Source organism: Drosophila obscura, unplaced genomic scaffold (assembly GCF_018151105.1).
Source record: "Drosophila obscura isolate BZ-5 IFL unplaced genomic scaffold, ASM1815110v1 contig_179, whole genome shotgun sequence".
In the NCBI taxonomy this organism is placed as follows: Eukaryota; Metazoa; Arthropoda; class Insecta; order Diptera; family Drosophilidae; genus Drosophila; species Drosophila obscura.
Genome location: NW_024542766.1, coordinates 686,113 through 712,548, shown reverse-complemented (window position 1 = coordinate 712,548; position 26,436 = coordinate 686,113). Strand labels below are relative to the sequence as shown.

The 26,436-nt window shown below is 43.0% G+C and overlaps 3 protein-coding genes across 10 annotated transcripts; 2 read left to right on the top strand and 1 right to left on the bottom strand.

The window, feature by feature from the left end:
• Positions 1-825: 825 nt before the first annotated feature.
• Positions 826-26,225, bottom strand: LOC111072530 (sodium/potassium/calcium exchanger Nckx30C). 8 transcript variants are annotated; one of them, XM_022364460.2, is made up of 8 exons: positions 25,236-26,225; positions 15,986-16,602; positions 9,974-10,199; positions 6,073-6,266; positions 3,422-3,496; positions 1,686-1,940; positions 1,425-1,561; positions 826-1,332 (listed from the first exon to the last, which is right to left on the bottom strand). In XM_022364460.2, exons 1-8 carry the CDS (start codon positions 26,197-26,199, stop codon positions 1,092-1,094), a joined length of 2,709 nt encoding a protein of 902 aa, XP_022220152.2. In that variant the 5' UTR covers positions 26,200-26,225; the 3' UTR covers positions 826-1,091. The 8 variants fall into 8 exon arrangements, with proteins under 8 accessions (XP_022220152.2, XP_022220153.2, XP_022220157.2 ...); XM_022364461.2 differs by having other exon boundaries at positions 6,073-6,254; XM_022364465.2 differs by having other exon boundaries at positions 10,079-10,199.
• LOC111072542 lies at positions 13,055-14,070 on the top strand. The gene has a single exon (XM_022364484.2). It carries the CDS (start codon positions 13,174-13,176, stop codon positions 13,783-13,785), a length of 612 nt encoding a protein of 203 aa, XP_022220176.2. The 5' UTR covers positions 13,055-13,173; the 3' UTR covers positions 13,786-14,070.
• Positions 19,221-19,926, top strand: LOC111072541. The gene has a single exon (XM_022364483.2). It carries the CDS (start codon positions 19,262-19,264, stop codon positions 19,661-19,663), a length of 402 nt encoding a protein of 133 aa, XP_022220175.2. The 5' UTR covers positions 19,221-19,261; the 3' UTR covers positions 19,664-19,926.
• Positions 26,226-26,436: the final 211 nt, after the last annotated feature.

The following is a 26,436-nucleotide window of genomic DNA, read 5'->3' as shown; positions in this document are numbered from 1 at the left end:
GTAAAGTATTCCTTGATCTCTTGTCTCTTGTTCGCTTTCTGATCGCTTTGATTCGATTTTTGTTTCGAGTATAATTATAGCTTACTTTGAGAGTTTTGCTTTAGCTTTTGCTTGTTTAATAATTATGCAAATTATCACTTAATCAATATACATATGTAGTGTAGGTCAATATATAGTAGTATGCCATGTTGTAAGTGTGCGTGTGAGGGTATGTGGGGGTATATATTCCTCCGTATTCGGTATGTATGTTTATAAGTGGCTAAACTAGAGATAGAGTTTAGAGAGAGGCTCTTGTTTTAGGAGAAGAAATCTTAGTAGAGCACGCAACTGAAAGGCGACAAAAGTAGTAGCATTCTTTGCTGGTTTGTTGCTTGCTTGTTCTTCGCTATTCTTTATCGTATCTTCATATCGTGAATAGTGGGTGCCATTGTGCCAAGATATACAGTTTATATATATTTGTCTTAATCTTGTCATCGTTTAATCCTTTAGAATAGTTTAAACCCAAACGCTTAGGTGGATACATAGATAGATAGTAATTGGTTGGGAAGCCATTGTTCGTCTTTCTTTCTAATAAGGTTGCTCGTAGTAGATCATGGTAGATCGTAGATAGGTAGATAGATAGATAGATAGATACGATAGAGTTCGTAGAGTATAGAGGGGTATAGGGTACAGGATGCATAAAAAGCTGCGGCTAAACACTTTAAAGTAAATGTCTTTCGAAAAAGAAACGCTGGCACTAACTAACTCGCATTTTAACGTTAAGTTTTCGCATGTTCGCATGTGTTTGTATGGGTGTGTATTTATGTGTCTGTGTGTGAATGTTTCTGTGTCTGTTTAACAATTCGATTATTTAGCTTTAGTCCACTGGTAATTAATTTGTTATTCATTCATTAATTTGCTTTGTATATAATTTAGCTAATTGGATGAGAGAAAGAGATTTGCTATCAAAAACACGTTTTGTATCTCAATCTCTTTCCGGTATATCTTCGATATACATATTTATCTTCGATATCTATGCGGTATATGTATATTGGTACCCCTCGGTTACCGTTGATACTATTTTGTCTTTGCCCGTGCCCCCCACATCATATTTAGAAGGGGCATGTGATTACATCGTATTCGAACATCAGCGAGACGGCGACAAAGACAAAATACAACAGAAACATGGTAAAGCCCAACCCCTTGTTCATGCGCCAACGGAAGCAGGCAATCGACATCACCACGAATACGAGCATCATAAACAAAATGGTTATGGAACACACCATGCCCACCGAGTTCACCTCAACGGGCGCACCGTAGATGATGCCATAGAGCAGCCAGGGTATCGGTAAGCTTGCAATGCATTCATATTAGTTTATTAGATTAGTTCTCGATGTCTCGGGAGCAGGATTGTTGGTATCGTACTTGGAAATGGATTTACTTACCCCACAGTCACATCGAATATGTTGCTGCCCACGGAGCTGGAGACGGCCATATCGCCGAATCCCTTGCGTGCCACAATCACCGAGGTAATCAAGTCCGGAATGGATGTGCCCGCTGCCAGGAAGGTCAGTCCCATGACCTATTCGTTAACGGGAAGGAGAACAGAGAACAGAAGAGAGAGAGGGAAGAGAGAATCAGTTTGAGGCTCGGGTTCAGGTTTCAATTACCCCGCAAAGAATGGAGGAATGGAATCGGCAACGTACCTCGGGCGGTATGCGGGCCGTGTCTCCGGCCACGTTTGCCCACCAGACCATCAGATAGGAGAAGGCCGCTATCCATACAATGGAGCCGATGAAGGTGACCGGAAAGAAGCGCTTGCCACGCGGCGTTCGCGTATCGGGCAGCGTCAGCCACATGGGCACCAGGAGCGGGGCCACCAGGACATAAGTGAGGCGCTTACGCGCCGTGTCCGGCCAAGCCATGCTCAGGGGTTCCGGTTCGTCCTCGATTTCGGGCGCCTTTCGGGTCGGGAAGCAGTAGGCAAGGGAGCAGGGAGCAAGAGACATTCGATTAGAACCCTTGGACTCAACATTGTGCGCTTTTGTCTGCTGCTCTTTACATTAGTTATAGGCATAGTATCCGTATAAAGTACTTATGGTATTTATAATAGAGAATATATAATATGGAATTTGTTATATAAAATATATAGTAAAAATGCCGAGTGTGTGTGTGAGTGAGTGGTTCTTATGTACGAGTACGAGTTATTCGCTTAGTGAGTGAGTGAATCGGGGATCAGAGACTGAATTCGATTTGAATTGTGGAATGCCTTATGAGCTTTGTATACAGATGAGCGTGAGTTACAGATACTTAGATACTTCTTGGTCATAGTACAAATTTTGTTACGATTTTGAATTAAGAAAAGTCTGCAGGTTGTTTCTTGGGTTCGTTTCCTCTTGTGGGGCTTGTGGGACTTACAGAGTGTGGTTCAATCAAAATACTTAGTGTGGTACAGAGAGAGGTGCACTTACTTTCTATCAAAGTTACAAATACATTACGATACGATACGATACGATACGAGAGAGTGAGAGACTTAAAACGTGCAGAGTTCTATCAGCATCGCAAGTAGGTACAGTGGTACTGCGGTACAGTGGGCATGCTCGTATTTGTTTAGCAAGTGCAACAACACACCAACGACACGTCTACCAAGTCGATTAGATTAATTGTAAACGAAAGTAGAAAGTAAAAATGGTTATAAGAAAATGCTAGATCTAGGTCAAATATCTATCTAAGATCTACTCTACACTAAGTGTACAGATGTGAGTGTGTTTGTCAGAGGCGACACTGAAGCATTTCTATGTGATAAGTGGGCGGTGGGTGACGGTTCTCTAAGTGTAAATTTATCTGCGGTTGGCACTGCACACGCTCCTGGCCAGTGGCCCCCTAAGCCCTGATTCTGATTCGGGATCTGGTTTCACATTTATGTCAGCCTTAATCATCGCATGGGCTGCGGCTCTGCGGCTCTTACTAATCAATCATATTGAACGATTGTCATCAGAGTGACTTATTAACTTCCAGAGAATCTTTAAATTTGTTTACCTGGGAGATTTCTGAATGGCAAGTCATCTATAAAAGTACTTTTAAGGAACTTAACGGAACTTGTCTACATACGTATAAATTTAATAGTTTTATATTTATCTATGTATATACATTTCTTTGGTCTGTGATCTATGACGAGGCCACTACCAAGGAGCTATTGTGTGCCATGAGACCGCGTGCTCTATTGTCGGATAATTCTTTTGTTACTGAGTTGAAGATAAAAGCTTCGTTGTTTACGATACAGTAGTATTTGTAATAAGAAATGATAAAGATTTTATGCAATATATTGAAGAGAGATAGTATGTAGAGACAGAAACAGATAGATAGATAGATAGATAGATAGATAGATAGATACAGAGAGATAGCGAGAGAGAGATCAATAAAAATTGTTCATGAAACTAACTTTGATGCTAAATTTGCGTGTCTGAATTTTGACCCTCTGCTCAATCCAGCTAGGACGTCGACCACTCAACGATGGCTTTAAGTTGATTATTCAAGATATTTTAGATATATATAATTGATGTTTATATATAAGGTATTTTTGGGAGTAGAGTATACACATTATATAGAAAGAGAGACAGATTGTTGTAATTATAAGCTTTTGGCACTTGTTTGGCACTCAAGTTCTCGGATTCAGATCAGATATCGAAATAAAACTTTGATTAAAACGTTTTAACTTAAACTTTTACAGATAGTAGAAGACTGGGGGATAGACAGAAGAAAGAAGACTGTTCGCAATGTGTAGAATAAGTGTACTTGGGATTTGTTCGGGGTTCACATAACAAACACATACGGATACGGATAGTGGGGATAGATAGCGTTGAAACAAAAGCACAATTTGCTTCTTTTGAAGGGGATATAGATTTAAATTTAGATTTTGATTTGAATAGATAGATAGATCGAAGTATATTTTTTTGGATTTATTTTCTTTTGAGAGCGAGGCCCAACTCGGAGATATTCCATGTTCTGTCAATCGTGAGTCGAATTCAGATTTAAATTGCAGGTGGCAGCCATCGAGCCATCGATTCAGCGGCTCAGAATTTTGTCTGTTTGCTTTGTGATCTTTGCATAAATCGATAGAACCAAAAAAGTAATTAAAAAGCGTCAACTAGAAAGCGGGGTCTATCTTCGGCAAACCGAAGGCTACATACCCTTGCAGATCGTTTATGGAATGTCCTATTAATTGATTGATGGTATGAAAATTAGTTATCTCAGCTGTTTCTTGCTTTGGATACAGACAGACATGAGATATGATCTCAGAACTCTGATAGCCTCTGCAAGGGGCTGCGGAATGAGCATCCGGAATGCAATGCTGCTGCTGCTATTGGGGGCCAAAGCCAAGTGCTTGCGCCTATGCATAAGAATGTTCGTTTAAAACCAAATGCCAACGATTACGATATTACGATATATGTACGCTGGAGCTTGAGCTAGAGCTGTAGCTGGAGCTGGAGCTGCTGTGTCTCGTGGGGTGTCATGGGGTGTGGATGGTATGCGATGATGTTCGATTGGTGGTTTGGGGCGCAGCAATTGAGGCACTACTTTGCATTGGAATGACTGCATCGCACCGCACATTAGTGAAATATGAATGGCAATTGTAATATGCAAGGCATCGTTTGGCTCTCCTTTATATTTGTACGAGTAATGTCTGTTGTTGTCTATATATGCGTTTTTTTTTTGTGTTTTTGTGGGTAGATCAACACTAGGTACGAGTAAAGGTAAATAAAATAAGGTAAGGTAAAGACACAAAGCAAATGAGTTCCAAATGGGGGTACGATAATCATACGGTACGAGTATATGCAAAAATTTCACTATTCCGAATTAGCTCTTCATATTGCTATTGTTTATTATTATTTCTGGGGCAAGACAAAACACACACACAGATAGATAGATAGACTGTTTGTTTTAGATGGATGGATAGATGTGGGAATGTTGAGTGATAAGGGGGAGAGATACATAAACATACACGCAGAAAGTAACAGAAAGTAGAGACACAGGAAGAGAGGCGAGTGTCTTGTGTTTGTGTCTGGGTGTGAGAGATAGTGGGGTGTTTGGGCGTGTGTGTGTGTGTGGTGGGGGATGGGGTGGGTGGAACAGTTGAATGGAAAAGAATTCAGACACAAATCGTTAAAGAATTAACTCAAAAATCCATTTAAAGTCACACATAAACGTTGCATAAATACACTGTTTCAATTTCTTTGGTTTTTGTTTTTGTTCATTCGTTGGGACCTACACACATGTAGTTGACATTTTAGAAACACGGATTGAAAACGTATCTATAAATTAAAAACACATCGAAGAGGAAACACACATTGGGGGAGGTTGGGAATAAACTTAGGGAGAGAACATCAAATATGTACGAATAGGTGGGGGAGTAGCAGTAACACACCAGGATTTAGTTTAGAATCAGTTCAAACGTTGCATCAATCAGTTAATCGATCAATCAATCAGTCAGTCTACCAATCAATTAGCCATGTAAGGGAAACATGCCAACAGCTAGAATTGTGAAATTGTGTGTACATTTTTGTAGAGAGCTTGAACTGGTCGCTAAACCCGTGTCCGGTAGAGTCTTTTGTATCCTATTCTATGACGAATACGATATTCGATTTTGATATTTTGATTAACGATAAAAAATTCCCGATATTTCCAATACGATACTCGATATTCCATATACGATATTCAATTATGAGTCCCGAGTTTCCTGGAAATCTAAGGTTACGATATTCAGACACAAATGCCACGGCGAATGTTACACTAGCTCAATTCCGATTTACGATATTCAATACAATATACATATATATTTCCTAATTATTGCTTGTATGAAGAATGCAGCGCGTTTTGTGTGACACAATCAATTTGTTTTTAAACGAAATAGTAGAATCAAAACGGAAAATCAGAGAACACATAAAATCAATGAATATTTGAAACTGAAAAGTCATGCCTAAGGGAAATCATGAGGATAAATTCATTAGCACATCATATATGTTGCAGATATATCCTCCCGGACGAGGGGCTATAGAATGTGGGAGGGGGTGCGAAATGATCAAAACAACTTACCGAATCGAGCGTCGTGTCAATATTCCCATTGGGACGATCCGCCAGGACGGTTTCCTTCAGGTTGATCTTGACGTGATTCGCAGCCGAGGTGGTGGCGCCACCCCGCTGCGGCTTGGTGGCGTCCAGCAGCACCTTGAGCGAGGCAATGGCGTGCAGCTGCGTTGCCTTCTCGTCCACTTTGCCTGGAACATCATCTTTGTCATTGTAATTGTGTGTGGTTTTTTTTTGGGGAGGGTGTGTTTCGATAAATAATGCAGTATTTTTTTGGTTGTTGTTTACACAATACAACATGTGTGGTGGTGTTGGTGTTGAAGGTGTTGTTGGTGGTTTTGTAGGTGGTGGTGGTGGTGGTGTGGTTGTGTGTTGCGAGTAGCAGAGTAGAGTAGCGATGTTGTTGTAGTAATAGTTGTAGTTGTTGTTGTTGTAGTTGGTATTTGGTATTCGATTTTCATTTCGGTATCGTATTTTTTGGTATTTTTTGTTGGCACACAACGAATGGAGTTTTTGAACGCAAAATCCAAGTGTTTTTTTTTATTTATTTGATTTTTTTTTGTATTTTTTTTTGCGAAAAATTAAACGAAAAAAAGAAGAAAAAGAAAGAATAAAATTGCATCGATTAAAATCAGAAATAAACGAATTAACCCAGTTACGAGTTTCGGTTTCGGTTTCAGATTTAGTTTTTTTCTTAGAGCTTTGTAATTTACAAACAAATTTAGGGCCTAGCCCAACGGGGTACTTTGGATTGGTTGGATCGTTCATATACGCATATATATACGTTTATCTATATGTAGGTATATTGAAAATATTTTATACAAAATGTTGATGTCAGTTGCGAAACAGCATTTGGAGGTTGCTTGTAGTAAGTACGAATAAGTAGGGGGTATATACGAGTAGTAAGTAGTCTAGTCTATGGAGAGAGTATAGGGATGACAGAGTATAGCGGAAGAGCAGCCGAGTAGAATAGTGCGGACATTGGGAGGGCAATGGACAGTAGCGGGGGGTTCTTAAGCCGACTATTACTACATCTATGGCTATATATAGTTACTAGATCTAGACTAGAGATCACTACTGATATTTACCGTGTCAGAGTCAGAGTCTCATGGGTATTTGGTCTAACTTTTCGATTCTCGATCGATGTTTTGAGTGTGAACTTGTGTTTTGCACTAAGAGTTTGTATTATTATTAATCGATCTGGTTGTTGGATGCTGATGTTTCGGGATCGGACGGGGGGTTTCTGATGGGTTTTTAGAATTGTTTTTGTTTTTTTTTTTTGTTTGTTGTTGTCAATGCGGCATGAAGTACTCTTTAAATTGATATTTTCTTGAGGGGATCGTCGGACTAAATGGCTATTCGAAGGACCCCCTATCTAGCATTGCTCCGTTAGTATATACATATACATATGTGTGTATATATGTACACGATTCAATAGACTTATATCATAGCTTATCTTACGTATCTACTATATATATATATATTGCATGTAAGTGTACAGTAAGTGTGATATGTACGAGGGGGATTCTAATGGATGTCTTTCGAATACAGACCCAGAACATGCTCATACAGTGAACGGAACAAAAGATATGATGGGACTTGTGCTCTTGGGTCACACACAATTATCGATTATTGAGATCATTGCCATAAGAATGGCTTCCGCTCTGTTCAGATCGGTTCTTGCCGGATTTCCACCAAGTGCTGCAGCCCCAAAAACACAATTCCCATACAGCGCACATACACAAATAAACTTATAAACACACAAATATTAGACAAACATTCCATAGTGACATAAAGCGATGCCTATACAAAAACCTATGCAAAAACAACCCGCTCGACTAGTCGCACATGCAGCCCGAGCCGGATCGAGCGCGTTGATTGTTTTTTGAATGATCTTTGTGACTAAATATACTCGGATATGGGGATGGGTGTGGGACGGAGTGAGTTGTATGAAACCGAGACCGAGAGCGAGCCTAAGTCTAAGCCTAAGCCTAGATCTAAGTGGAAGCCAATTTCGAACAGCATTGCTGCCAGCGAGCCAATTGTACTAGTTGCTAACTAATTACAATTTCAATTACGTTAACAATTACAATTACTATAACGATTACGATTAACACATACAACATTGACAACGCATAGTTAATATGTACAATCCAATAAATTGTTTTGTTTTTGTCACGCGTCAAACTCAACTCAATCCACAGACAATTCCATAGGTACTACGGCATACTTTAGGATACATCTAGTATATCTCTCGTAAGTATCTTTCCAGTACGTATGCCATTGAGCTGCGCTCAAAAACTCTAGGAATTTATGATAACTTTTTTAATGCTAGATATATAACGCATATGTATATATATATATTTATAGATATTGGATATATTGGTAGTATAAATGTAACTCCAAACTGACATTGAACAACATAAAATATTTTCTTTATTATGGTTTATTTTTTTTTCTTGTTTGTTTCTCTTCTTTTTTTCATTCTTTTAGTTGATAATGCTTTTTTCTTTTGTTTTGTTGTTTGCAACAAAATGAAAACAAAACAAAGGCGAAAATAAATTAGCAAATAGCAGCTCTGTGAGGCGGCAGAAACTCAAAATGTAAGAATAAATTTTAGACGAAGCGTAAAACCGCTTTGTGGGGGGATTCCCTGCATATCCAAATAATAAATGCTCTCTAGTTCGAAATCTACCTCTGGGGTACCTCAAATCCCCTATTTAGGTACAGGCATCTTAAGTTTAAATCGGAACCTCCCTCAATGTATAGCTGGGAGACACCACTCCGCGTTGAGGTAGGCCCCCACTTGGCGCTACACGAATTCTAACACTTTGCACCTGCGAACCTTGACGAGCACGCCCCAAAGGCCGACCCTGGCTGTTGTTCGTTCGGTGTGGGCCATTGCCGTGGCAACAACGACTCAACGTTGGGTCTGTCCCATACATATTTATGGGTACGAGTACATGCACAGACCCCTGCTACTACAATGTGCCTAATCCATAATAAATCAATGGTGATTGGAAATTTTGGTTTTGGTTTGCAACAAAATCAATCTGGGAAAGGGGGGGAAGCGAAATCGAGTCCCAGGATGACCTTTAAATGATTTTCCGCTCAAGTCGGATGTCCCTCCTGTCTTCCTGCCGGGCCCTAAACAAAAGGGTTAAGCTGTCAATTCCCCCTGCCCCTTAACGGACATCCGCACTGTTTGTCGACGCTCCGTCTGGGGCTGGCTGGCGTGCTAATTAGGTAAGTGGCTCCAAGGTCGCCATTAAAAAAGAAATAAGAACCAAAAGAAAAGAAAAGAAAAGAAAGAAAAGCAAAGGGAAAAAAAGGAATATGAAAACACAACAAAACCGAAGGCAAGAACGCAACGTAAAGGGAAGGAAATGGAAATAGAAATTGTAATAGACACAGATATAGATACGGATATGGATACAGCAATGGGTAGAGTACAGAATGAGCGAAAGCATAGAAAAAGAAACCCCCTGGCTGGCAAGTCAAACATCCAATTAGAAGAACACAGAATGTACACAGAGTTTTCAAAAGGAACAAAAACTGAACATAACATAACTTTAGATACTGGGTACAGGTTGTAGGTGATAGGTGGAAGGTACAGGTGAAGGTATATAGAAGGCATATATAGTAGAGTATATAGAGTAGAGTTTGGCGTAGTTGAGATATATGTTATTGCATTTGTATTTATCTTATTTTGGATGTAAGCGTGGTGGTCAAGGATTGGGGATTAGAACAGGGATCTGGAATGGGCTGATGGGGAATATTGGGGGTTTAGGGGGACTTTTAGTTGGGTTTTCTTTTCTCATATTAGTTTTTTTTGTTAGGCATTAGGCTTTTTAGGCTTGACTTGTGCAAAACACACTGTGGCAACAGCTCAACGAACGAAAGAACTTACCATCGTGTAGTGGATCTATCGTGTGTATCATTAGCTGTAATAGGCCATGACGGAATTTGGCACCGGTCTGTGTACTACCCGAGGTGCCACCACCGCTGCTATTACCTGTAGCGCCCGCGTTGCTCGAGCCGGGCGGTCCAGAGCGCGTCTCGCTCGCCGCACGCGATGTCACCGAGCCGCCCGGCTGGGTGGCCATTGAGGTTTCCGATGAGTTTGCCGCATTACCCTGAAGTGGAACGAAGAACAAGAACGGATGGACGTGGGTACGTGGGTGGTAGTGGTACGGTTACGGGTTTACACACAGTTACGGGGTTGCGGGTTACGGGGTTACAGATAACGGATTATTGTTTCGTATTTTGAGTTTTGAGTTTTGAGTTTCGAGAGGGCGGTGTAATGGTTTTCGGATTTAGTTTTGGTATTTTTTTGGTAAGCATATTTCGAGAAAAAGGTGAAAAGAAGAAGAAGAAAAGTTTATTATTGCAATTTGTATAAATTTACAGGTTGAGTGTAGTATTTGTAGTAGCTCTTGTCTATCTTTTGTCATGTTGCATGTACATTGTACATACATATATGTATGTATCTGTTTCTTGTTGTTTCTGGCTGTGATTGCTTTTGTTGTTGTTGGTTCTTGGTTCTTGGTTGTTGGTTGTTTGTTGGTGTTGTTGTTTGTTTGTATGTTTGGTGTGTAGCTTAAGGTCTAATCGAATCGGTAAGTGCAAGTTAGTTGGGAGCCAATATCTGAACAGAACTCAAGACATCGAAACAAAAACCGAACGGAACAGAACTCAATGAATGTCAAAATCAAGTCAAATGTCGAAAGAGATGATTTACCACACAACATCCAACACAATACGGTACAATACACGGACCACTTAAGATCTGATAAACTGAAATCTATCTATAGTCTGATGGGAGTACTTTACAGCCTCTGGAGATGGATCGCTAGTCGCTGGAACATTAAGGAACACTAGGATTGTCTGCCATCGTCGTTAGATTGGAATACTTGCGTAGGAGGAGGTTTTTGTGCAACAAAATAAAGAGTTGGATTGGATCTGTGTGTTATATACAGTACATAGGATCGATTGTGGAACTGTAGCATCAGGACATGCTTGTAGGCCTCATAGGAGGGATCCAAACGAGTCTTACATTTATTACAAAATCAAAACGATAAGTTCGAAGATGAGGAAACAAAGTATGTAATGATGAAAACATTTTGCTTTTTGGTCGTTGAAAATTTTTCTGTTTGTCTGTTGCAACATTTTTTGTTGGGTTTTTATACATACAAGCTTTTGAATGACTTTTTTTTTGGTTTTTCTTTACTTTTTTCTTTTTTTTTTTTTTGGTTGTTTTGATCAAACAAAATATACACATATATTTTTTATACGATATCTGTATTGATATTTGTCAAAGCGCAGTGGGAAGTTTTGTTGTATTTCATTTTGCCTTCACTATAATCAAAAAGAAACAGATAAAACACAAAAACATTTGGAAAAACTTTGTCAGAGAACAACTGAAAATCGAAAAATACTTTCAATTGATGCGAATTAATTGGCACATTAGCGAAGGAAGCGCAGGCAGATGAGGTAGGATCGGGTCGGTGTCGGAGTCGGAATTGGAATCGGTAGGTGTAACAAGTGCAGGCACTAACCATATACATGTACATACTATATATACAACTACAACTACATATATGCATATGTATATATATGATGGGTGTGTGTGGAGGGGAAGGTGACTAATGGGGACTCTAATGAATGAATGGAAACGAGATGATAATTGGTGTTACATATACCCGTACCCGTACCCATACCCGTACGCTCGTACGTTATATTGGAGAACGAGTCTTTCGTAACTCCATTCATGAATCGAACTCAAAGTGAAACTGGAACTGCAACTGAAGCAGGTGTAGGGCAAGTCAAGATCAGACCACCATTAGCGAGTCGAGTGGCTCGTGCCAGGTGAACTACCCCACCAATCCGATTAAAATGCTAATTAATGCCCAGTCATGTTGTTGATCGAAACCCATACTATGGGATTTCTAGTCCCCCCCAACCACTCATTCACGATTCGGACTAACTCACTCATCTCTGACGCAAAGCCAGAAGACACCTGCGAAATCCGATCCAAGCAGAGGGAATATCTCGAAACATAGAGAGAGCTCTCTCTCCCTCTGGATTTAATCACCTTGAACCCGTGCTAAAGGGAGATCTGTCAGCTGGGTCTGATTGTTTTTTTACAATGAAATTAGCCACAATTAATGGTGGACTATCTATATTAACCAGAGACGGAGCTGCAGTTGGAGCCAAAGCCAAAGCCAAGTGTATGAAATCACGTTGAAAGCATTTTATAAAATCGAAAATTCATCACCCAATCGGAGACGGAGACAAAGACAAAGACGCTGTGTTGGAGAGGGACAGCAGACAGCAGGGCAACGTAAGTTACCAAAGCGCTTAAATCACATAATGAATTATTTAAGTTCAGCATGAATCATTCTCAACAGCAATTTTCAAATAAAAAAGACTCAATTCAACAGCTCAAAAATTTCGCCTGCTGATTTCGAGTATTCGAGTCAAGAGGGCGACCTGAGAGGCTTACCAAATGATCTAAGAAATGCAAATTGTAAAGCAAACAAACAACAAATGAAACCCGACTCACACTTGAGCTCAATTTGTCACTCAACCTGTTTGTCGTTTTCGAAATGAAATGCAATCGGAATCGGAAGAAGTAGCAGCCTGCCGCCCAGAGGGTGACCCCGAAACCAGTTCCAAGAAAAAGCGTAGATATTCCTGGTACTGTGGCTCGATTTTGACGTAGGCATACTTTGTTTACATACAATCCGTGTTTGGAATAGCGAACGATTAAAGATAAACCCATACGCGACTGATAAACAAGATCGCTGATCGCTGACCGTCGTTCGTTGGATCGACTCGAAGCGAGCCCCACCGAGGTAGAGCTTCGCTGAGACTTCAGAGCTTCGTCTGAGAGTGAGACTGAGACCGAGCAGAGACCGCGCTGACTGCATCGATCAGTGCGGTCGATTGGCGTTGTAATTTTTTTATATAGCAGGCTTTTGCGCACTCCGTGCATCATTTAGTAACGAAGCTTAAACCGAACCGCATCGAGCTCTGAAGCGCGCGCGCTCCTCTTCCCCGCGGAACCATCGAGAACCAACATCGACAAGAACAACAACCACAGCGAGAATGTTTCAAAAAAGGATTATCGAACTTATTGTGGTACTGCTGTACTGGATGGTGATCACGCCGGCGGTCTACAAGATATGCAAGGACAAGAACATAATCCAGGTGGATATGAACCACCTGCTGGACACAGTGGCCGAGCACTGCACCTTCGGCCTCTGCCTGATGGTGGCTTACGTGATCCTCTACCGGATAGTGATCTTCATCTATATGAAGCTCAAGGTCTGCGACATCCAGATGTGGCACAACCTGAAGAAGACCCAAGAAGACCCCGAGGCTAACCTGAGCAAGAAGTCCCACTACCAGGCTGTGTCCACGGAAAACATTGACACTGTGGACAGTGGGAAGAAAAGGCCCATGACCCCCAAGATGATTAGGACCATCAGCAACCCCTTGCTTATCGAAAGCGATTTGGCCCGCATCCACGTCAAGCATGAGACACGGCCCCTACAGAGTGCCACCCTCCCGAGGCTGCAGCGCGCCCAGGTCCACGCCAGTCCGAGTCCTAGCCTGAGATGTGCCCCGCCAGTGCCAATGCAACCGCCGAACGTCTACAACCAAGGTGTGATCATGTCGCCCAAGGTCCTGATGCCAAGACATCCAGACATGGTGTAGAGACAGACTCATATTCCATTGAGAAGGATGACAAGGTCCATTCCAAGTATTAGCTACAGCCCAAAGATCGAAAAGACAATCGAAATACCACGAAATTAGTCAATCATAACAGCACAAGGCTCTTCTTGCAGCAGAAAGAGTTCGATAGTGTTCATTCGAGTGAACTTTAGTTAGCGAAATATATTACATATTTATTAATAGTCTTAGACTCCTTTTTGTAATGTGAGTAATTATTAATTGCATATGTGTCATATGCCTTTCTTTATAATAAAGCAAGAATATTTTTTATTGAAATACTTCATAATCGTCTTATCGTTCGGGAGACCGCATTCTAAATGAATCAATCAAGCATATTGTGGAACTATAAGGATAAAGGCTTCAGCCCAAGATGATTCCAAGTAGAGTGAAGTTATTAAAGGTAAAAGTTCCATCCCAGAGGATTTATTACCAGGATTTATTACCATCCCCCCGTGGCAAAGGAGCATAGTTTTCACCACATAACGAAAGTGTGCTACAACAAATGAAATGTGTGTGCGAACGAGATGGATGTATTGTACAGAGCAAGAAGCGTAGAATACAAAAAAAAAAAACAGAAAAAAAACTCAAAACTGTTCTACGCATGCGCACGCGTTCTCTCTCACTCATTTTCACTCTTTCGCTCCGCTCTCACTTGCACTCACGGCGCACTCTGCATGCGACGGACGACTGGTTTATGTCTCGGCTCAAGATCAAGTTCAAGCTGTGTGCAAAGTTTCTTTTTGGGCTTTAGATTTACTTTACTTTCATGCAGAAGAAGAGTTTTGTTCTCTACGGATCGTGATCGTGTGAGGAGCACATAGTGTATGCCTGTGTAGGTGTGTGGTATCAGCAGTGTAAGTGAGTGTCTGGGGGTGTGTCTGCTCAGGTGTGTGGGTGTCTCTTAGGGTGTTAGGGTGTTCAAGTCGAAAAGACGGCATAGCAAATCAAACTTTTGACTAACAAATGATTCGAAGCTAAGTACTAAAGAAAAAACAAGGAGTTTAACTAGTGATCGAGAGATAGAGTATTTAAAAGAATAGTTATAGTATAATAATAAAAGTTAGTAGAAATTGGAGATGGAACGCACTCGGTGGTACCAACCAGTTGGCAGATGTTCGGTTCTAGAACAATCCAAAAAGGATCTCTAGCTACAAATTCCCTAAATATAGCTAGTACAGGTTAAGTCTAAAACTACGAGAATCTACTAGAAAATTGATCGACGTAGAGCCGCACCGGGTTAAACTAACTTTTCTCTATTACTTATATTTTTATATATATTTGAGGATCTAAATTGCGCCATCGGGCGTAAAAATAACCCCTCTAGCTTTAAACCGGTTTGAAATTATTATATATTATTGGTATTTTCCCCAAGACACTAGAAAAAACCGGTTTTCTAGGGGGGGGAAAGACCCCAAAGATGGGTCTAGAAATGCCATATACTTAAAAAAACTGGGATTTCGGATTTCCGATTTCAATTTGTAATGAAACCAAGAGTAGGTCAAGGTACTGGAGAGTGGGCCGCTTTCAGTTCCTGGACCTGTTTTCGGTACGGACTCACTCGAATGGCAGTGTCGCAGGTGAAATTTGAGTCGAACTCTGGGGAGTGAGAGGCTGAGTTAGTGAGTCGTGCTTTCAATGTCACAGCAGAGATCTCTTAGTCATGGACGCTTCATCTGCGATTGCAAAAACAACCACAGCAATCTGAGGTGCTGCCCTTAGTCACACAAGCTTAAACACCTGCCAACTGGTTAGTGCCTGGCACGCGCCAACAGCTCGAATGCAATGGGGAGAAAGATGGAGATGGGAGATGGATCAGTATGGATGATGGAGATGGGGGGTTAGTGGGGGCTTAGGGGGATAAAAAGGAAGGAAAAACATACACAAAACGAAAATCAAAAACGAAATTTCGTTCCTGGCAAAGGATCTTCGTTTTCGTTTTACTCTTTGATTCTTTTCTTTTCTTGTGGCACACAAAATTTTGGCTTTCAATTTCGCTTTCTCTTTTACGTTTAAGATTTTCTTGACTTACGTTTTTTGTAATTGTTTTTTTTTTTAATTTAAATGTTAATTTCTCTTTTTTTTTGTTTAAATTTTCAAGAGAGAGAGAGAGATTTTGTTGGACTTTTTTTTTGGATTGATTTGATTTGATTTTTTGTTGCAAAAAAACTTCCCAACTACTTACTGCTGGCATAAGTTGATCTGTACTTCGGACGCGAGTCACCTTGTTTTTGGTAATCAACTTCTTGACGCACTGCTCCACTTCGACGTTCCACTTCATGAAGGTCACGTAGGCGATGTAGATGGTGAACAGGATGAGGGCCTCCCACCAGAAGATGCGATTGTCGCGGAAGAAGTAGATCAGCACCAGGAGGCTGATACTGTAGAATGAGCAGTCGCGGAAGAGGGGCCACCAGGTGAGCGAGAGCACCGTCTTCGAGAAGAGGGCGCACATCCCGATCACGAACAATATGTTGAAGACCGCAGAGCCAACGATCGTACCAATGCCAACGTCGTCGAACGACACGAAAACGCCAATCACACTTGTGAAGAGCTCGGGGGCACTGCCACCCGCCGCCATGAAAGTCGCGCCGGCCACATCGTCTGTAATGCCGAGCTTTTCAATGATTACGTCAAGGGAAGGCACGAAGAATTCATCGCAGACAATTGCCAGCGCCACAAACATATAGATTACTCCAATGATGTGCAGGATAACAGCGCCGTTTTCAAGCTGTTCTTTCGTGAATAGATCTTTCGGGAATAGTGGCGTTTTCGTGACGGTCGAGTTCTCGCTGTGAGTGTCTGTAAAATATTCAGAAAGGGAAGAAAAATAATGTCAGTATTTGCTAATTAGTCAGGTAGATTCGGGGAATCCTTTCGCATTCAATTAAAATAACGAATTAAAACGCTTCTTAGTCGGAATAGTAGCTAGCGGTAAAAATAGCTTAAAAAAAGGCACTGAAATCGTCTTCCTCAGTTGACTGACAAATTTGTCATTTTACTGACCTTTACCTTTAATAGTGCTGCTCCCCCCTCAATGACTATACATCCCCCATTAGACATCCTCAATTAAGTGGCTCGACCTTTTGGAAACGCTGGCAGAACTCCCTTGTTGCATGCGGCACCTTTTGTGAGCCGCGATTTTCATGGGCAATTATCTTTAGAGTAAATTATGCAGCAGCACATTTTGCAACAATTAACAAATTGCACTTATTCGCGCTGCCAACTGTCGATGTCAATGATGATGATGATGATGTACTCGTAGCTATACTGGCAGTAGATGTGGATGTTGAATGGTAAATGTTGGTAATGTAAATGTTTATCAATCATTTGCACTGTGAGCAATCATTTTGGCGCGTGTGCCGAGCAAATAATTGACGCGGCTTTAATCGCTCGCGTGGCTCGTCGCCGTCGATCGTCGGCATCGACTTGTCTGATTCATGGCATATTCACAGACAACCCTCGGATCTATCGGAGTGTGTTTTTCTTCAATTTAATCTTGTGAATATCATAGGCTCATTAGAGCCACAGGAGCGGAGTCAGAGGTTGCCTACGCTCCTGAAATAGAGCACTCCACATGGAGGTTGACTCACTTTGTGGTCGGATCGGGGACAGACAGAGAGATAGACTGCCAGGCAGACAGACAAAGAAATTTGCTCTACAACCGGTTCCCGATTCGCTCGCATTTGCATGCAGCTAACGGAGAACGGACCCCACCGACATGCTCCGCCGCCACACCCACTCAATTAATCCACCTTTCTGTGTGGGGGCGGTGGGCGGACACTCGAGACCCAAAGCCCGACGCCCGCTGGGAGCGTGAGCCACAAATGAATGATTCTTATGAATCACCTGCCAAATGCTTAATGAGTGACGACGACGACGACGCCTCTCGAAGGCGATTGGATTGAACAATTTTCAATTTTTAGGCTGGAGCCCTCGCTTTGGGTGGGTGAGTGGTGCCCTGCATATCAAAAGTGGAGCATCGGCCCAGGCCTCAGTGCTTGGGTAATTTGCAAATGGGAACAGACTCTTTTGATGTGAGTTACTCATTCGGTTATGAGTTGGTCGATGATTGGGAAAGCGGCCTAAGTCGAAAGCATATGGCATCGGTATCTCAACTGAAGAAGCGCTTTCAAATCATAGAAAATGGCAGAGAAGATAATGCTAAATATCTCATGTTAATGAATCACATATGTAGAACCACTCCCTCTTATCGGGTCATAAAGAGAAATACTAGATATTCGCATTGCCTGCACTCATTACTCACACTCCCATACAACTATTAGCAGATAAAGTCCACTCATGAAGAAGATATTTATTGGGGAGGATGAGATCCATACTCAATTCAAACTCTTCCTTTCATTCCAGATGAATATTAATCAAAAGATTCCCCCGAAAGTAACACCGATTGCGCCATCTACGTATGAAATCTAGGGGCAAAAAGCAATACTTAGATCCAATCTGAGAACCTCCACACGAAGTTGGTCATCAAATTGTTATTGGTTCACTTGCGAAGGTAACAAAATAATGACTATTAAATATTATTTATTATTATTTTTAATTTTTTTGTTGTGCTTATGATTATTTATTGACATTGCCCATGTGGGCGTCTGCCTCGATGGCTGCCTGCTGCCCCAGTCTCTCAGTCCCCCCTGTCCCGTGCCAGTGCCCAGAAACCAGTTTCGAGTGCCGCTATTGAAATGGCACTAAAATTTGACTAAGCGACTGCAGCAACAGCAGCAGCAGTCGTGCCCAGAGCCTCGTCAGATAGCTTCTAGAGCACATATGCTAGCGATGGTAGCGTGATAAGCACCGGAAGAGAGTGGAATGGGGGGTGGAATACTGCAGAAGAAGTTCATTCAGATTGCGGGAGTGACGGGTTCTTATCAACGTTCATACAATAATTGAGCTAAGAAATCTTATAAAAATGGAAATAACCACTTCCTAGGGATGGTAGCGTGACTTGTCACGAATGCACTTTAAAGTTGAAATTATTAACATAGAGATGTTAAAAGAAGCTGTTCCTTCTGAATCAGACATGTTCTTTCCTCATCAATATGCTAATTCATGCGATGACTGTACTTAAGTTAGCGATGGTCGCGTGATTACTCACGAGAGCTAACCTTTCGTTGAGGAATTGCTGTACTTAAGAGGCCCATCACATCTTAATTCACTTAACAATTTTGTGGCGAATCAATGAGTAATTTTTGTCCGCGGGTCGTGACTTGTTTTATAGTCTCTGTGGCTCCCATCGCCATACACACAGCACTCTCCCATCTCGGGGATGCGTCACCAGGCGACTGAGACGCGTTGTTTACGGAGCAGCAACCGAAAACGAAACGTAACAAGAGAACAAAACCACAGAGCAAACAAGCCTCTGCTTCTGCCTCTGCCTCTGCCTGGCCTGGCACTCGCATTCTGAATTCGCAATCAGTTGCAAAGTGGAACCCGATTCGCCCAGATGGCCGCCACAGTCAGTCACAGTCCCCGTTCTAGTGCCAGCCATGGTTACGGCCAGGAGCCGCTCTTCGTTAGCCGGGCCACCATTCAGCTGCAGTTGAGGTCGCCAGCTACCCTCGGGCCTGCTGCCCCGCCGCGCATCTACGAGTGGCATACACAGGTCGCGACGCCACCCACGCCTACGGCCAGCCCCAGCCCCACCCCAGAGGCGACGGAAACGGCAGCGAAATGCATTAAGCAGGCGGGGAGTGCGGCCACTGCGACCACGCCCAAGCGATACACGCCCCCGCGGATAATGGGGACCGAAGCGAAGAGCAAGAATCTGCCTCAGACCCTGAACAACTTCTTTGAGGTGGAGCGGTACGAGAGTGGCTGGAATCGCGTGACAAAGAGAGACTACTAGAAGAGAGGCAGAGGATGCAGAGGAAGAGGAGGAGGAGGCGCCCTAATCGATTAACTTAACCCATTAAGTGCCAGGAGCAGGAGCTACAGTGAAACACATAAGAAAGTGAAATTCCATTGCCAAAATTTCAATTTAAATGACTATTCCCCAGACCCAAACTCAAATCCAAACCCCAACTATGTTCGATATTTATTAGAAGAAGAAAAAAACCCCCCATGAATATTTATGATAAAGCAATAAAAAGTATTATTTGATAGATCGAGTAAAATTCTTCTTCTGCTTTGAGCTCCCAATGGGTTAAACGTCATTAGGGGGCTGATAAGACCCGTGGCCCGTAAAGAGAGCGGCTTTCAGGCTCGTTGGCTGTATTTTCCTTTCCGCTACGTCATCAATGTGCATAAATCACGGCTGAACAAACGCATGAAAATTACACAAACGAGAGCGAGAGCAGGAGCAGGAGAAGGAGCAACCAATGGTGGAACAACAACAAAAGTAATAGTAAAAGAAGAAAAAGAAAAAGCGTTTGCCATGGCCGGAAGTTCATTATGGAGGCTCGTAGCACCCGAAGCGGAAGCGGCCCCTAGCAAACACACACAAACCCCTCCCACGGGTACGAGTACATACACCCCTCTTGGAACGTGTGGAATGATAGTGTCCGCATTTTTTCACGCTTCGCTTTGACCCGCAGTGTTCTCTGGCTCTAGTCTGCCGTGAAAGCAGCTGCTAATTTATCAGAGCGACAGCGCGCTTCGGCACGAACGGAACGGCACAGCGGTGCAAGAGTTTCAAGGTGGCTCTGGGGAATCGATTAGCCCAGCCAAAATCAGACCGAAAGCAAGCGAAACGTGCAATGCACATGCAACATTCAGCCAGGCAGAGCCAGGGTTGTCAAGTGGCTGTTGAATCAATGCAGGCTTGGGCCAGGCCTCGTCTCTAGCCTCTCTAACAGCCACTCGCCCTGCCGCAGTGTGCTCAATAAACAGTGGGTGGAAGTGGAAGGAAGGAGAGACGGGGGCGCACTTAAGGATTGCCATAGAAAGTTTTATCACGGCTATGAGCAGCTGTCAATGAAGGTTGCCCGATGGCAACCCTTGCTGACTGCCTATTGCTACCTTTGCTTTGGGGCCACTTTCGAAAGTTATGGCTACCATAACTTGGCATAGTTGTCGGCCCCAAAAAACACACACATGAGTGGGCCGCATTTTAGCCTAATCAAACCGTTTCGTCCCCAGGGCAATCCCGTTGTGGACCAAGCCCCAAAGTGCGAACAGAGCAGCAGTCTAGTGCTACTCCTACCATACCATACCATGTGCTTGACCCAATTTCGAACGGAATTACACTCATTACATAAACGCCATAAACTGAACAGGCTTCGTTCTTTAATGAGCCAAAGCCGGGGAAACATTTCTTCAACTAATTTTCACAACTTGCAAGAATTTATGGACCCATTAAAGTTTCCCCATGCATAAAAGAGATCTTTAGAAACTTAATTAGAGATTCATTTGAAAGTTTTTCGAGTGCAAAACATTGTCACTCATCAAAAGTCCATGAATTAATTCTGGATTCACGGCGTAGTCCCAATAGTAATGAAAATTACCGGAAAGTGACTTACGGTATATCGCAATGACTCAACTAAGGTTTTTCTAAATCAAAAAATAATAAGACGTACGTACAGCATATTAAGCATTCTATGCGGTTTTTTGCTCAATCAATTTGCTTTTGATTCATTTTGATGTGATTAGGAATGTTATATGGTTTTCTAATGCAAACTGATGTCTCAAAATTCATTGATTAACACATCAGTGTGTCTAAATTTACCATTGGTGAAGCTTTTCTCTGATAAGATAACTTTCTTTGCAGTGTTCCGTGATATAGGGTTTTGAATGGAACCTGATTTGTATCATTCATTGGAGTAGAGTGCTACATATGAGTGGAAGCTGATTCGCTCATTCACTTGTGTGCTGCTTTAATCAACCATAAATAAACTCCACTTACAAATTAACATAATGGAACAAATTTTGATCTAGTATATGCTCGAGAGGTTTTCGACTCGGTATTCGAGAAAGATTTGCTTACGCAGTTGCTGGCGTAGTAGTGCCATTCGATACCGAGACCAGACTACGGATTGCACATTTGATAACCGGTTTCCCAGAGAGTCGGACAGACAGACATACCGCAAATCCCCGTATTGAATGAATCATTAAATGATAACGAAGCGTGCACCTGTCATTGATGCCGAGATGAACCACAGCAAACCCCTCGGGGGCCCTCAATCATGAATCATGCTCGAATCACGGCTCGCTCGGGTTTTGTGGAATATCCAATCATAACTGTTGTGTGTGTGTTTTTTGGGACAGTGATTCCGATTCCTGTTGGGAACAGCAGGGTTGCAGGTTTATCCGATTAGCTGAGTCAGCCCCCGAGGAACAGAGTGGCCAGAAGACCAGAAGCTCCAAGATCCAATTGTGCTGCATGTTGCAGCAGGGATTGAAATTAATGCCGAATCACAGTCGGGGGATACAAATACACAAACACACACACACGCACAGAATCGGACCAGCGAGGGACAATTAGTGTGGCCACAAGAAATGGGAGGACCGTTGACCGAGGACCGAAAGGACATGGCATGGGTGATATATGTATATGTACATATGTGGTTGTGGGGGGAGAAGAGGTTGAGCGGAATGTCAATAATTAAAAAGGCGGGCAAATGTTGTCATTTCAGGACCCCAGACCCCAGGCCCACAAAGCAGCAACAAAAACATGGGAAACAAATGGTAGAAGGAAGGAAGGAAAGACTTCCTGCCACCCACACACGAACCAGCCATTTTCTGAGGCCCCTCCTCCAACCCCTTCACGTTTATCGTTTCTCGTGGCTTTTAGCATGCAACTCACACGTCCTTGCCAGGACCTCCTCTTCCTCGTTCACCTCCTTCGACGTACTGTGGTTGCTTTTTCCTGTTGTTGGCATTTTGATTTATCGATTTAAATTTTGTGTTTAAGGCGCTCCGTGCGTGCTTTCTTTCGGTGGGGGCGGGGGGTTGGAGTGGGGATTTCCCTCTTCCTTTCGGGCAACTCGTTTTCCGCGTCTCTGCTTCTGCTTCTGTTTCTGTCTCTGTTTTTGTTTTTTCTCAATCATTTTTCAAAATGTTTGCATACACATCCATACATATATGTATGTACATATATTGTATTTTTTGGCCGCCTGCCGTTTAGGTCGAGGTCTTTACTTAACTTTATATTCTTTTCCTTTTCTTGCTTTTTGTTCAGGGTCTGACTGCGCTCGGCCCGGGCCCACCCACACGACAAACGTCGACGTTGAGAGCTTGAAACGTCGTTAACAGCCACGTTTGCGTGTGCCCCACACACACACACGCACACACACACAGATACACCATAGTCCTGCACACACTTACATATTATATCTCACGGGTGTGTGTGTGTGTGTGTGCGAGAAAAGCGGGCTCGCAATTTGGGTCGATGGTAAAATAGAAAAGCCAAAAGCAAGGCAAATACATACACACCCCAAAAAACATACACACACACACCTACTCGTACACTCGTACTAGTACCACGTGCATACACATACGATACGTGGTATAAAATTTCGAACAAAGGTCGTTGAAGAGAAGACCAGTGCCACCGTGGCACATAAAATATATACAAACTCGCACATACATGCCATGCACATATAAATAGTATATCCCCACAGATACATACATACATACATACATACATACATATGTATTTCGGGTGACCTGTACTACTACTATTCTACTGCTGAGTTCCTGCTGTATGTGTGTGTGGCGGTGGGGGTGGAGGGTCTGTCTGCCTTTGCTGGGTGAGCTTTTCCATTTTTTTGTTTTTCCAAGTTTTTCCCGCTGGTTTCATGTTAATTGCTCGTTGCCTGTCGCTTGTTCCACCAATCTGCGTTAGTTTTAAAGCTTGATTTACACACAAAACACGTTCATGGTTGAGATACAGATATGCGAGTAAGTATGTATCCACAGCTACAACATCCAATACAGAACTGCAGTTGGGTGCACAGCAGCAAAAAGAGAAGGAGATTTATGGATGATGTCTCAATTGAACATCGATATCCAGTTTCTGTGAGTATACTGTTCCTTTTCCCACCCTCTTTGAATAGTTTTATGTGTCACGAATTTCCAATTTCGGTTTCAGTGGGTGATAAAAGGTGAATAGAGAATGCACGGATTTGTTGGAGATTTTCAGATTGACATCATCATCAATGGAATCCACTTAGGGCCATTGGCATTCCACACTTTATAGGGTGCCATATAGTCGATTACTGTGTGCCGCAATTTTCCTTTGTTCATTCAGCCACTTTCAGACACACACACACACACACACACACACACACACACACACACACACACACGGAACACACAGGAGAGACAGGACCAGACCAGAGACAGCTCTGTTGAGTCATTAAAATGAGAAATGGCTCTAGGGTCCGCACGCCTAAGCAAACAAAGTGCAATGTTGGGTTTAATTGTTGGCCAAAATGTGACTGCATCGCACACGTGGAGCATGGAAGGCAGGCAGACAAGAGACAGGGCCAGAATCAGGGTTAAAAGGTGAGAAAGGGGAGCCAGCTTGACTTTCGCTGATAGGGCTGTAAAAACTGAACAAAAAAAAAGGAAAAGAGTGCCATGTACATATGTGCACAAACATAAATTTATATCATTGTGTGTGAGGCAAGTGTGAGTGCAGAACTGCAGACAGATGTTCCATTATGTTCATTTGCAGTCGCTTATGCGGCCTGGCCTGCAATGGGGGATAATTTATGTTCACAATATTACGTATACGCAGGGCGCGTGTTTCGCTTCAGTAGTGGCCACTCCACACACCATACGTTACATATACGCAGTGGCATCACATAAATATCGCGCATACGCCAGCCGTGTGTACCGTCGGTGAAAAAGAATTACTATGTGCCGAAGGCAGCACAGCGGAAGCGAGGAAAGAGTCCATGGCTTCCGTCTTCCACAAAATTACCACATAAATATCACGCATACGCAACGGGGCCCCTTAAGCTAGTCGGAATACTACGTCTGGCAAAGAATTTCAACCGAAATCGAACCCTGTCTTTGTCTTTAAGTTTTTAACTTTAGTGGAATTTGTATGGGAGATTCGCTGCTTGACTTTTTCCACCTTAAGATATTGTCAGTGTGTGGGATGGATAGTTAAATAGATGATAGATGGGATGTCTTGCTTAGAGCTCTGCACGCAACCCCTGAACTTTATTCGATTTGATTTTCTCTCCCTCATTCGGATTCATCTGTGCCCCATGCAAATTAAATCCAATTTGCATTCTTCTTCAGACTCATACGAGTCCCTCATACAAATCCGTCCCTGCCCTCGGATTCTTTTCGATTCTGCCTCTGCCTCTCATTTAAATACAAATGCCATTAGTCAGGCTCCTACTCAGACGCGAAGAAGCGTAAATTCCACATACGAGCATCGTACGCCATGTGGCACCATCCGCTCCGACTCAAAGGATGATTTAAATAAGATGAGATGGAGATGGAGGAGGAGGTCTGACACTTACCATTGATACCACGTTGATTGCCAGCATTATCCTCGTCAGAGCCAGGCGCTGCATTCATGTTCATCTCCTGGTCCTGCTCCTCCTCCTCGCCGAACATGTGCTCCCCGGACTGGAAGGGGTACATCAGTTCGGCCTCGTCCTCGCCCGATGTCTGGGAGGGCGCCCCCTGATACAAGGGCGGTGCATTAACTCCATTCAGCACATCGTTGTTCTGGTTGTTGTTGGGGTTTTGGTTGTTGTTGTTCTGGTTGTTACTGTAATGCTGTTTGGCGGACTTGGGCTTGGCGGCCTCAACGCCAAGTCCCTGAGTGGCCAGGCAACAGCCAACCAACAGAATGCAGTAGATCGGCAGGCGGAGGCGGCGGCAGCGTTGTGTCTGAGGCTGTGGCTGATACTGATGCTGAAGCTGAGGCTGAGGCTGTGGCCATGAGCAGCAGCTGCTGGTCATGGAATGCTCCTTTGCGGTTCTGCCTCTTGTCTTCCCTTTCGTTATTGTTGCGGTTGTTCTTGTTGATATTGTATTTAATGTTAATAATACTAAGCGTTTGAAAATATTTACACACTCTTCAAGTATCTTTGCTTGGTGTTGTTCTTTGGGTGATTCAGAGGCTGAGGCTGCTGCCGGTGCAGATCCTGCCTCGTCCATGCCCCGTAGACGACCCCTTCGCCGGCGACTATTGAAATCTATCGTTGTGCTGCTTGTGCTGGTTACGGGCAACATGTTGCTGTGGCACAGAATGTCGCTGCTGTCGCTGCTGTAGCTGCGGGGGCTGCTGCTGCTGCTGCTTCTGTCAGTGGCTAAGGCTAAGGCTAGGGCTCCATGATCTTTAACTATCGGCTGCCGCTCCTGCTGATCGGCTGCTGCTTCTGTTCCCTCTGTTGCTGCTGCTGCTGCCGCTGCTGCTGCATGTTCTGTTTGCTGCCTCTGCTGTTGCTGTTTGCTGCATGTTGTTGGCTGCAACATTGGACCCGTTGGAGTGTTGTTTGGTTTTTGGTTTTTTGTTGGTTGTTTCAGCTGGCAAAACCTTTTTTTGTTTGTTTGTTTGTTTGTTTGTTTGTTCTCGTTGTACGCTTTTGATTTTTGACTAAAGATGGAGTTTATCTTTCGCTTAGTCGCTTATCGGATTTCGGGTTATCATCGGGACTCAGATTTGGATCGGGATTGGGATATCCGCGATGTTCGATCTCCCTTTTGTTATCA

Coding starts and splice junctions, on each gene's coding strand:
- LOC111072530 (XM_022364460.2), bottom strand. CDS start 26,199: ATGTTGCAGCCAACAACATGCAGCAAACAGCAACAGCAGAGGCAGCAA. Junction 16,603..25,235: donor CAATCAACGTGGTATCAATG/GTAAGTGTCAGA, acceptor AATATTTTACAG/ACACTCACAGCGAGAACTCG. Junction 1,941..3,421: donor CACGCAAATTTAGCATCAAA/GTTAGTTTCATG, acceptor CCGACCCGAAAG/GCGCCCGAAATCGAGGACGA.
- LOC111072541 (XM_022364483.2), top strand. CDS start 19,262: ATGGCCGCCACAGTCAGTCACAGTCCCCGTTCTAGTGCCAGCCATGGT.
- LOC111072542 (XM_022364484.2), top strand. CDS start 13,174: ATGTTTCAAAAAAGGATTATCGAACTTATTGTGGTACTGCTGTACTGG.